Source organism: Amblyomma mixtum, chromosome 1 (assembly GCF_055824585.1).
Source record: "Amblyomma mixtum isolate Tamu chromosome 1, ASM5582458v1, whole genome shotgun sequence".
Lineage (NCBI taxonomy): Eukaryota > Metazoa > Arthropoda > Arachnida > Ixodida > Ixodidae > Amblyomma > Amblyomma mixtum.
In genome coordinates, this window is record NC_143012.1 from 104,168,078 (window position 1) to 104,180,472 (window position 12,395).

Below are 12,395 nucleotides of genomic sequence, written 5' to 3' on the forward strand. Positions count from 1 at the left end.
AGGGGCCTGAGCGTCGGAGCCCGCGAGCTGTTCATGGGGCGACGACGAGCGGCGGGGATAGAAAGAATCAGGATAGCGGCGGAAGGTCGATGACGGACGGCTTCGGCAGTGTCGGGAGATGTGACCAACTCGGGAGCAGTTAAAACAGATGGGCCTGTCGTCAGGTGTTCTCCACTCATCCGGGTTGCGGCTACGGCGAGTGTGGTACGGATGTCGGGCACCGAGCACGAGAGACACATTACGAGCATCTGGGCAACTAATGGAGCATACAGGTCGGATCCCGAGATTGGCGAATTCTTGTCGGACAACAGCCTGTATAAGGGATACTGCAGGGGCACTGTCCGGTATCGATAAGTGGGAAATTGTGGGAGACACTGCCTCTAGTTCTCGGCGTACAAGTCGTGTCAGACTGTCGGATGTTGGCAGGGAGCACGGTTGGGATGAATCTACGCAGGACGACGTTGCCGCCGTGTTCGGCAACCGCGTGAACTGGGGGGAAATACGGCGGCTTTTCGCTTGTTCAATCCGGCGGCATTCTTTTAAGATGGCGTCAACCGTTCCACAGTCCTTGTATACCAGCAAGTTGAAGGCGTCGTCTGCAATTCCCTTGAGAACGTGACCGACTTTGTCACTCTCTGACATGGCGGAATCAACTTTCATGCAGAGGGCTAAAATGTCCTGAATATAAGACACATATGACTCTGTTGACGATTGTGCGCGGCATGCAAGCTCCTTCTTCGCAGCCAGCTGACGTCCGAATGGCTTACCGAATAATTCGGTAAGCTTCTGCTTGCACAGGTCCCAACTGGTCAGTTCTTCCTCGTGTGTCTCGAACCAGACCCTTGCAGTGCCCGTGAAGTAGAAAATGACGTTGGCCAACTTCATCGTGGGCTCCCACCTGTTGTGTGTGCTAACACGCTCGTACAGCGAGAGCCAGTCTTCGACGTCCACGCCATCGGTACCGCACAATGTTCCCGGGTCTCGAGGGTGGGCTAGGACGACAGTTGGCGTGGCAGGCGCGTCGGTAGCTATCTCGACGGATCGGCTCGTCGGTTCGTCGGCTCGTCGGGTCAGCGGCATGGCGGCTCGAACCCGCACCTCCACCAAGAGATGTTACGTAAATGCAGACACACAAGGAGTAGTCACTGAGGGATGCTGACAGCAGCTCAATCGAACGGCCAACGGCTCACAAATCACACTTCGTCCTCTTCGCGCTCCGCGCACGAGCCCCGCACTGTCTTCTTCGTTGTCCACTGACAATATCTTTTATCTCCACCTACCAGCTAGTTTCGAAAAACATGCAACACTTTTATGGCACATTGTGCAGGCCAGACTTTATACTGGCAGCAATACAGGGTTTGGGCCATCGAGGGTGTTCCCATATCATGATGAAAGAATGAATCAAATATGTACAAAAACTTATTTATTAGATGTACAGGACCCCTTGTGTCACTGTCACTTGGTTTAAATTAAGTACAAAAAGAATAAACGACTATTGACACCATATTTTAGTCTCACATTTTCTTATTCCAAATGCTGCGTTAGACATTAGAACACATGGTATTCACCTACAACCACTAAATAATTTATAACAGAATTTCTCCTCTCATGCTGTTCCAGTTTCACCAACTGAATGACGTCTGTGACATGTAGTTCACACTTAGGTCACGTGAAGTGCGAAAAAAAACTTGCCATGTAAACGCTGATACATATTGTTAATTCACTAGACACTTAGTCCAGCTTGCTCCATCAGATGAAATGACAAGCAATGCATCAGCAGTTACACTGCCATTTTTTTTCCACTTCACGTGACCTAAGTGTGAACTACATGTCACAGGTGTCATTCAGTTGGTGAAACTGAAACAGCATGAGAGGTAAAATTCAGTTTAAATTATTTAGTGGTCGTACGTCAATACGATGTGGTGATTCATGTATTCCAATGTCTAATTGATCTTCCTAATTTCATAATTCCTTGGATTTCTTCATACCTTTCTCACCGCACACAATTTGTTTGTATTGATGATTGCTATTCAAACCACCTGCCGGTCACTTCAGGCGTCCCACAGGGAAGCGTCCTCGGACCTCTCCTCTTTTTTATATATATCAATGACATTACTAACGTTATAACTATCCCTGTTCAAATTAGATTATTGGCAGATGACTGCGTTTTATTTCACCAAATTACTTGCCAAGATGATCAAGTTTTACTAAACTCCAATCTTCAGAACATGCATACATGATGTAATAAATTTGACATGAAGCTAAATTTAGAGAAAACAGTATACATGACGATAACTAACAAAAAGGCTTCCTTCTCATTTCCTTACAATATTTCATCTCACCTTCTGACCGAAGTCAGCGAGTACAAGTATCTAGGAGTTACAATAACGAAAAGCCTTAGCTGGAATAAACATGTATCAAACGTATGCTCCTCAGCCTTTAGTAAACTCTGCTTTCTTAGACATAAACTAAAACTTGCCCCACCTAAAAATAAATAAAACGGACGCAAAGCCGTCCGTTTGTTTTTTCAAAGTATCGTGTAACTGACTCACCAACGACCCTCATGCGAACTCACGGTATTGAAACATTACAGCTGCGCCGGAAAATTCAAAGACTGAAACTATTTTTCTTACTAAAAAACCATAAACTGTCTATGAATGCAGACCCCTTCCTTAAACCTAACACTACACGCCAAACACGAAATCATCATACACAATCATTAACCCCTTACAGTGCTAGGATTAACGCCTTTAAATACTCATTTTTTCCACGCACCATTCAGGAGTGGAACAGGTGTCCGCCAGATCTCTTAACCAGAGCTGATTCTTTTGACTCAATGTTTTCTTCACAGCATTTAATTTGAGAGCCATTTATTTATACATTTACTTTTGTACTTTGCAGCTGAGCTTTGTATTTATTGCTGTATTTTGTGTTACAACTTGTATTTAACATTTTTCAATTTTGCTAAACCTGTTCTTTTTTGCATATATTATGTATTCGCCCCTCCTGCTTGGGCCTGCTGTAGGCCTGCAGTATGTTCTAAATAAATAAATAAGTAATGCAGCATTTGAAATAAGAAAATATGTAACTAAAATAAGCTGTCAATAGTCGTTTAAATTATAGCAGTCGACTACTTCTTGCCGGCGCACCGCTCCTTCGCTCGGCGCAGCCACTCTTTAATGGCACTGTCAACGTCATCGTGCGTGGCCTCCCTGCTGTAATGAGTCCTCCTGACGACATCTGAAAGCATAAAGCATAGACTGGATGGCCAGGTGTACAACAGATGTTCAGAGCCAGACCCACAAGTAAATACTATGCCTGTAGGTATCGTTAGTGGTATTCTTGTATACCTCAAGCATGGCATCACTTTTGAATCATAACAACTTTGGGTGTAAAAATGTATATATACTCACCAAAGATCACTTCTCCAAGTTTCAGAGCGTCAAACCGCTCTTTGCCCTTACGGCCATGCATTGAGAAGTGCGCTGCAGTGCTGTCATCCATCATATGTCCAAGCATTCCCTTTACCGTTAAAGGAACTGTCTTAGTGCCGAAGCACTTCAGCTCGGAGATCTGGAAGAGAGCATCCAATTCTTGGCTAACACACTTGATGGTTCAGAAAATACATAGGCAGGTGGTCTAAAAGTGCAGCTGCATGCAAAACTGAAAGGTGTACACAAAACCAATAGAACAGCACTCTTAACTGACACTTTACCTGCAGTGCTACCTGTAATAATAGAGGATGCTTTTGCGCAACCTTCACATAGTTTTTAGTGCATGGAGTAATGAATGTATCATTGCAACGCCTCCACTTGTAAGTAGTAGTGCATAGATGCAACATTAATAGTGTAGTTGCAGAGTTGGCCATCTCATCAACTCCTTTGGCCTTCTAATGACTTTGAGCACCTGCTTGAGCACACATCATAAACCAATGCAGAATCGAGAGAAGGAAAGGTGCAATCAATAAAATAAAAAAAACTATCTTTAATGGCTATTTCTGGTAAAGCAAAGTGTAGCTAATGCAAGTGTGAACAAGCCTTAATGTATCAAATTCACAAAACAGACACTTGCTAGAGTCAAAAGCAGTCAGTTACCAAGGCACTGCTCATAGCAGGCGTTAGGCCTTCATCAAAGGCCTTCACCGCCTCTACCGAGTCGAGCGGCTGCTTCAGCACCGTTTCAGTAGTATCTTGTTCCTGGCTCGCCAGTCCAGCTTGCCTTAGTGCCGAAATGGCTTCCAGGATTTCGGCCTGGGTGTGCCTGATTATGGTGAAATTCGTCAGTACTCGTCGTTGAAAGTCTGCAAGTACAAGGAAACAGGTTAAAATGCCAAAATTTCCTGCATCAAGCAAGAGAACTCACCAGCAAACCCAAGGCTTCTGACGCAGCATTCTGCACCACCTGTAAGGAAAAAGAATGGCAGTCATATAAAAGTCTGAAAACCTCAACATATGTAGTTACTGAGCAACAGCGAAAAATAGTTTACAGCAGTTTATGCCATTTTCCACAGCCGGTTCCAGGTTCGCAGGTTCTGCTGGCACACTGGATGGCACATGGACCACTGCATAAGGAGACAAAACAGTTAGCAATGCAGACAATGGATAAATAACTGTGGATCTCCCATTCGGTTTTTAACTTTGGATAATAGACTGGGGCAGCAGCATCCTACCTAAATGCATATCTAGCATTGAGAAAATTGGATTTTTAAGTGTGCCATATTCCGCCTGCCATGTGATTCAAATTTCTAGCTGTATAAAGGCCCAGAAACTCTGCGACCACGTCAGACTGAGAGTGCATGGCAATGTAGCTTGGCATCAGTAATGTAAACATGCAAGAAACTATCTTAGCATCACTGCAGTTTGCTTGTGAAAACAGCCAATGGTACCAATGACTATTTTAGTTCCTGGACTTTTGTGGGTTAAGAAAGCTCCGTTTTCAATTACAGTTGTCTTGGACATGGTAATGTATCAGTATACAGGCCGACTGCAATTCTTCCTTGGTGTCTCGTTAGAGCTGGACGAGCTACTGCCTCAAAGCTGCCCCCATATTTGTGTGAAAACAAGACACAGCTGATCAAACTAGAATGCAAATAAAAATTAAAACAAAAGATACATAATATAAAAAATCACACGATTAAACAATTTATACTTGCCCCGAGCTGAGGGACCTGGCACTTGTTCAGCACAGGTCACATTGTTCGCTGGGTATAAATGCACAATAAATTAAAAACAAATCAAACAAAGAAATATAAACAAATTGTAGTTTAAAGGCGATTACCAGCGACTTCTTCCAAGGCAGCCAGTGCCTTTGTCCTTTCCTGCCAAGGAGCTGAGCACAGAGAAATAAATGCAGCTTGTAAAATGAAAGTACCAAGAAAGTCACACTTCGGCTAGCTACTCATGATTATCACCCTTGTCAGCATGCACAGATCAGCAGCACATGACTATGCAGTGATTTCAGCATTCACATACTTGAAAAGTAGGGATGAACACAGAAGTATCTCTAGAAAAATGAAACTGGGGAAATCAGGCATACTGAGGGGCAGGGCTTTTTTTTTGCGTGTGAAACCTCTTAATGCCAGACAGCGTTCTAAGTCAGTGCTATGCAACGATGTGGATCACCTAGCTGACCGCGCGAGTTTGTAAACGAACGAAATATACGGCGAACGCGCACAAAAAACTCTAAATATTGAAAACGAAACGTACACGTGCTCCTAGGGTCTGACAGCCCCAGGGGTGCGACGGGAAAGTCGTTGGAGTTCGAACTCGAGTCCGAATCGCTTCGGAGCAGGTGCGGCCGCACAATCCGCCTGCGCTTCGGAGTTGGGGCCTCGTCCGCAGACAAATCTGACGTGAACCGCGCAAGGTCCAGTTTTTAGAGCGCAGCTCTTTGGCGTCCGTTCCTGGGTTTCGCGTCGGCGTCGGCGTCGGCGTCGGCCTCGTAACCAGCTCCGCCCCCAATGTCATGCTTTTCAATTGGTCGAAATGCTCGTGACGTCACAGTGCGCGAATTTCAAATGGGGCCAATTGTACTTTGGCTAGTAACCATGCAACCAATCAAAGCGATCGTATAGTGATGCTGCAACTAAGTTGGACTGAGTTTAGTTAATTGCTTAATTAATCAATTAGCCTAATTAATATAGAGGAGAATGAAGAGGTCAGAAGAAAAGAAAAGAAAAGAAAGACGCGCGCCGCAGCGACAACAGCGTCCGCGGAAGGAGACGCTGCTGAAAAAAAAACAGATAAGTACGAAGCCGCGTTCCCTCCACCACCACGCACTTCCCCACTCAGTAAGACGTTGCTCGTTTCATATACGTTGTGTCGAACATCCTAGACAGTTCCAACAATTGACAGGTTAATGACAGAACACGATGGATAGAAATGCAATAATGTAAATATGAAATAGCCTAATTAACCTTTCTAGTTAGACCGCATAAATCTATAAAACCGAGAACGAAATTGGTCGAGTTGGGGAATCGAACCAGGGTCTCCGGAGTGCGATACGAGCACGCTAGCCACTCCGTAATGCCAGCTGAATGGTTTGGAATGAACAAAGGCGCGTCTAGCTAATACGGCGTCTTCGTTCACTCCCATCTTCCCCCTTCCCCTTACGGCGAGGTGCAGGTGTACACCCTGATATGCGAGAGAGATACATTTCCTTTCCTCAAAAAATAAATTTACCGTCCAGCAAGGCGTACAGCCGAATTCGCGATGGCGTTCTGTGGACTCCCTGGCAGCGTTGCAAGACGCTGTCGCGTTCCACTCTTACAGGCGAAGCTTAACATGTTAACCACACATCAGTAACACACGCAGACAGCCAATGGACGCGTCATTCGCTGGCAGCACTTGATTCATCATTCACAACCACATTCTTAACGTACGCTCCCTTGCCGCACATGCCAAGGACGTACGCCACGATCACATTCTGCGCCATTCCTCTGTACTTTGCTTTGCTGAAACCTGGATGGATCCCGAAGAGCATCTCGAAATCATAGATTTCCTATACTGCTGTGGTGCTCGCAGAGACCACAACACAGCGGCGGGAGTCGCTATCTACTTGCGCACAGGTCTCTCTGCAATACCAGTCGAAATGTTTGGCACGTCACATGAACTTGGCGAACTGTGCGCCGCAAAGTTGCCCAACGGCTTGCTGGTAGTAGCTGCCTACTTCGCCCCTACCGCACTCACGAAAGACGTCGTGCACTTCCTGCAACTCGCATTAACCGTCCATCGATCCACACCGATGTTAGTAGTGGGGGACTTTAATGTTGACATAAAGACAAACAGCAATTTCCTAACACTTATGCGGGAGAACATCCCGTTCCTCTCGCTCGTAACGCGTCCCACGGCTGTGACAACCTCGCGAGGCACTTGTATAGATCTCGTCTTTGAGAATCAAGCATTGGTGTACCAAGTCGAACATATATCAGTCTATTTCTCCGACCACAAAGCTTCCTTCATGACTGTCAAAAACTGTTAGTGGAATCTTTGTTAAAGGAATACGTGTGAAAAATAAAAAAAAACTCTGTGATAGCGCATACATGTGTTGCTCGATTTCTTTGCCTCAATCTATCGAAAAGGTGAAACAGCTTTTTGCTGCGCTCAAATTTCGCATTAGGAAGTAACGTAATCGTCGGTAATTTTTTTTTTCGCATTTTTTTTATTATGACAATGCAAATAATTTCTTATTTTTCCGAAAATATTTTAGCGTAAAAAAAAAATTAATAGTTGCATGTTAAATGTTTCGGTAGATGTTCCGTTGCATTGTAAAGTGCCACTAGGGGCTGCTTCAGTAGAGACAATCCACTAAACAAAGAGTGGAAGCACATGGCCTGCTGGCCCGCGTATTTCGCACGTGTTTGTTTGTAGTGGTAAGACTTGTTGGTGCCGACCAGTGTTGCAGTACGCGATTCAGGCCCGCGCAGCACTTTTGGCTCGTAGCGTCATTGCAACAGGCCGGTAAGTGTCGCCTCACAATTTACTGCCCTGGAGATCTCAGTTCAGATCCCACAGTAAGGCTTCCTTTGCTGAAACCTTTGTTTTTGTTTCAGACATGTACGCAATTGTTGAGTTCAAAGACTCACAAGAAGTCGAACTTGTCCCATGCACTTGGGTGGATGGCGATAAATGTTTGTGGCCAGATATGGCTAGCGATAAAGCCGCAAGATTGGTGCGGCGCGGACAATCGCCTTTCCCGTACTTCCTTGAGTATTCGGCTTGCGTAAAAGCAATATTCCGTAAGCATCTATCGCTTTCTTCTAAAATACATCAGAGCTCAAGCTTGTCTTTCATTTCCAGGAACATATGAAGAAGGGAGGAAAAAATTACCGACGATTACGTTACTTCCTAATGCGAAATTTGAGCGCAGCAAAAAGCTGTTTCACCTTTTCGATAGATTGAGGCAAAGAAATCGAGCAACACATGTATGCGCTATCACAGAGTTTTTTTTTATTTTTCACACGTATTCCTTTAACAAAGATTCCACTAACAGTTTTTGACAGTCATGAAGGAAGCTTTGTGGTCGGAGAAATAGACTGATATATGTTCGACTTGGTACACCAATGCTTGATTCTCAAAGACGAGATCTATACAAGTGCCTCGCGAGGTTGTCACAGCCGTGGGACGCGTTACGAGCGAGAGGAACGGGATGTTCTCCCGCATAAGTGTTAGGAAATTGCTGTTTGTCTTTATGTCAACATTAAAGTCCCCCACTACTAACATCGGTGTGGATCGATGGACGGTTAATGCGAGTTGCAGGAAGTGCACGACGTCTTTCGTGAGTGCGGTAGGGGCGAAGTAGGCAGCTACTACCAGCAAGCCGTTGGGCAACTTTGCGGCGCACAGTTCGCCAAGTTCATGTGACGTGCCAAACATTTCGACTGGTATTGCAGAGAGACCTGTGCGCAAGTAGATAGCGACTCCCGCCGCTGTGTTGTGGTCTCTGCGAGCACCACAGCAGTATAGGAAATCTATGATTTCGAGATGCTCTTCGGGATCCATCCAGGTTTCAGCAAAGCAAAGTACAGAGGAATGGCGCAGAATGTGATCGTGGCGTACGTCCTTGGCATGTGCGGCAAGGGAGCGTACGTTAAGAATGTGGTTGTGAATGATGAATCAAGTGCTGCCAGCGAATGACGCGTCCATTGGCTGTCTGCGTGTGTTACTGATGTGTGGTTAACATGTTAAGCTTCGCCTGTAAGAGTGGAACGCGACAGCGTCTTGCAACGCTGCCAGGGAGTCCACAGAACGCCATCGCGAATTCGGCTGTACGCCTTGCTGGACGGTAAATTTATTTTTTGAGGAAAGGAAATGTATCTCTCTCGCATATCAGGGTGTACACCTGCACCTCGCCGTAAGGGGAAGGGGGAAGATGGGAGTGAACGAAGACGCCGTATTAGCTAGACGCGCCTTTGTTCATTCCAAACCATTCAGCTGGCATTACGGAGTGGCTAGCGTGCTCGTATCGCACTCCGGAGACCCTGGTTCGATTCCCCAACTCGACCAATTTCGTTCTCGGTTTTATAGATTTATGCGGTCTAACTAGAAAGGTTAATTAGGCTATTTCATATTTACATTATTGCATTTCTATCCATCGTGTTCTGTCATTAACCTGTCAATTGTTGGAACTGTCTAGGATGTTCGACACAACGTATATGAAACGAGCAACGTCTTACTGAGTGGGGAAGTGCGTGGTGGTGGAGGGAACGCGGCTTCGTACTTATCTGTTTTTTTTTCAGCAGCGTCTCCTTCCGCGGACGCTGTTGTCGCTGCGGCGCGCGTCTTTCTTTTCTTTTCTTTTCTTCTGACCTCTTCATTCTCCTCTATATTAATTAGGCTAATTGATTAATTAAGCAATTAACTAAACTCAGTCCAACTTAGTTGCAGCATCACTATACGATCGCTTTGATTGGTTGCATGGTTACTAGCCAAAGTACAATTGGCCCCATTTGAAATTCGCGCACTGTGACGTCACGAGCATTTCGACCAATTGAAAAGCATGACATTGGGGGCGGAGCTGGTTACGAGGCCGACGCCGACGCCGACGCCGACGCGAAACCCAGGAACGGACGCCAAAGAGCTGCGCTCTAAAATGCGAAAAAATTACCGACGATTACGTTACTTCCTAATGCGAAATTTGAGCGCAGCAAAAAGCTGTTTCACCTTTTCGATAGATTGAGGCAAAGAAATCGAGCAACACATGTATGCGCTATCACAGAGTTTTTTTTTATTTTTCACACGTATTCCTTTAACAAAGATTCCACTAACAGTTTTTGACAGTCATGAAGGAAGCTTTGTGGTCGGAGAAATAGACTGATATATGTTCGACTTGGTACACCAATGCTTGATTCTCAAAGGCGAGATCTATACAAGTGCCTCGCGAGGTTGTCACAGCCGTGGGACGCGTTACGAGCGAGAGGAACGGGATGTTCTCCCGCATAAGTGTTAGGAAATTGCTGTTTGTCTTTATGTCAACATTAAAGTCCCCCACTACTAACATCGGTGTGGATCGATGGACGGTTAATGCGAGTTGCAGGAAGTGCACGACGTCTTTCGTGAGTGCGGTAGGGGCGAAGTAGGCAGCTACTACCAGCAAGCCGTTGGGCAACTTTGCGGCGCACAGTTCGCCAAGTTCATGTGACGTGCCAAACATTTCGACTGGTATTGCAGAGAGACCTGTGCGCAAGTAGATAGCGACTCCCGCCGCTGTGTTGTGGTCTCTGCGAGCACCACAGCAGTATAGGAAATCTATGATTTCGAGATGCTCTTCGGGATCCATCCAGGTTTCAGCAAAGCAAAGTACAGAGGAATGGCGCAGAATGTGATCGTGGCGTACGTCCTTGGCATGTGTGGCAAGGGAGCGTACGTTAAGAATGTGGTTGTGAATGATGAATCAAGTGCCGCCAGCGAATGACGCGTCCATTGGCTGTCTGCGTGTGTTACTGATGTGTGGTTAACATGTTAAGCTTCGCCTGTAAGAGTGGAACGCGACAGCGTCTTGCAACGCTGCCAGGGAGTCCACAGAACGCCATCGCGAATTCGGCTGTACGCCTTGCTGGACGGTAAATTTATTTTTTGAGGAAAGGAAATGTATCTCTCTCGCATATCAGGGTGTACACCTGCACCTCGCCATAAGGGGAAGGGGGAAGATGGGAGTGAACGAAGACGCCGTATTAGCTAGACGCGCCTTTGTTCATTCCAAACCATTCAGCTGGCATTACGGAGTGGCTAGCGTGCTCGTATCGCACTCCGGAGACCCTGGTTCGATTCCCCAACTCGACCAATTTCGTTCTCGGTTTTATAGATTTATGCGGTCTAACTAGAAAGGTTAATTAGGCTATTTCATATTTACATTATTGCATTTCTATCCATCGTGTTCTGTCATTAACCTGTCAATTGTTGGAACTGTCTAGGATGTTCGACACAACGTATATGAAACGAGCAACGTCTTACTGAGTGGGGAAGTGCGTGGTGGTGGAGGGAACGCGGCTTCGTACTTATCTGTTTTTTTTTCAGCAGCGTCTCCTTCCGCGGACGCTGTTGTCGCTGCGGCGCGCGTCTTTCTTTTCTTTTCTTTTCTTCTGACCTCTTCATTCTCCTCTATATTAATTAGGCTAATTGATTAATTAAGCAATTAACTAAACTCAGTCCAACTTAGTTGCAGCATCACTATACGATCGCTTTGATTGGTTGCATGGTTACTAGCCAAAGTACAATTGGCCCCATTTGAAATTCGCGCACTGTGACGTCACGAGCATTTCTACCAATTGAAAAGCATGACATTGGGGGCGGAGCTGGTTACGAGGCCGACGCCGACGCCGACGCCGACGCGAAACCCAGGAACGGACGCCAAAGAGCTGCGCTCTAAAAACGCGTGCTTTTTAGGCTGGCAACGTTTACTGACAACGGTAGAATGTAGCTTATGATGTAGTAGCGGTAGTAGTTACCACGCGCCACCGTAGCCATCGCTGTGCCGTTGTGTGTGGTGGGGCGGCCGTGGACTCGTGCGATTTTTGCTTTGGTGGACCATAGTGCTTCGGACCACACTTGACGCATTTCGGGCAGCTGCGGACGGCACCTTGCTCACGTCTGCAGTTCAGCTCATTGCTTTTCACGATTCGCTTGAGTGGTCGCGTCGGCATGCCTAAAATCAAGGAGAAGCCCTATATGCGGACAAAAGCCTCGCTCGAAGCAAAGGCGATCTTCGAGAACTTTGGACTATATAGCTGCCAAAGCACAGTTCCTGCGCTATCAACAGCATCGGCGCCTGCCGCTTTTAACGGCAGTGCAACTGGCAGATCGGGCACATTGTATGACAGCCAGGACCAACAAGTGGCTGCTGACAACACAAGTGACTCCAACACAACAGCAACAGTGCAGTTGGGTATCGCAGAAGCG

The 12,395-nt window shown here is 46.2% G+C and overlaps 1 protein-coding gene across 1 annotated transcript; it reads right to left on the minus strand.

Moving 5' to 3' along the window:
• Positions 1-1,880: 1,880 nt before the first annotated feature.
• Positions 1,881-12,139, minus strand: LOC149367383 (uncharacterized). Its single transcript, XM_089573771.1, has 7 exons — positions 12,085-12,139; positions 5,706-5,846; positions 4,487-4,561; positions 4,363-4,401; positions 4,095-4,300; positions 3,414-3,573; positions 1,881-3,240 (listed from the first exon to the last, which is right to left on the minus strand). Exons 1-7 carry the CDS (start codon positions 12,137-12,139, stop codon positions 3,131-3,133), a joined length of 786 nt encoding a protein of 261 aa, XP_089429897.1. The 3' UTR covers positions 1,881-3,130.
• Positions 12,140-12,395: the final 256 nt, after the last annotated feature.

Bases quoted from the DNA above. Each gene is read 5' to 3' on its own strand.
- LOC149367383 (XM_089573771.1), bottom strand. From the start codon at position 12,139: ATGCCGACGCGACCACTCAAGCGAATCGTGAAAAGCAATGAGCTGAAC. The intron at 5,847-12,084 runs GTGAGCAAGGTG...GGTTCACGTCAG, and splicing joins CAATGAGCTGAACTGCAGAC to ATTTGTCTGCGGACGAGGCC. The intron at 4,301-4,362 runs GTGAGTTCTCTT...TTGTACTTGCAG, and splicing joins CAGAAGCCTTGGGTTTGCTG to ACTTTCAACGACGAGTACTG.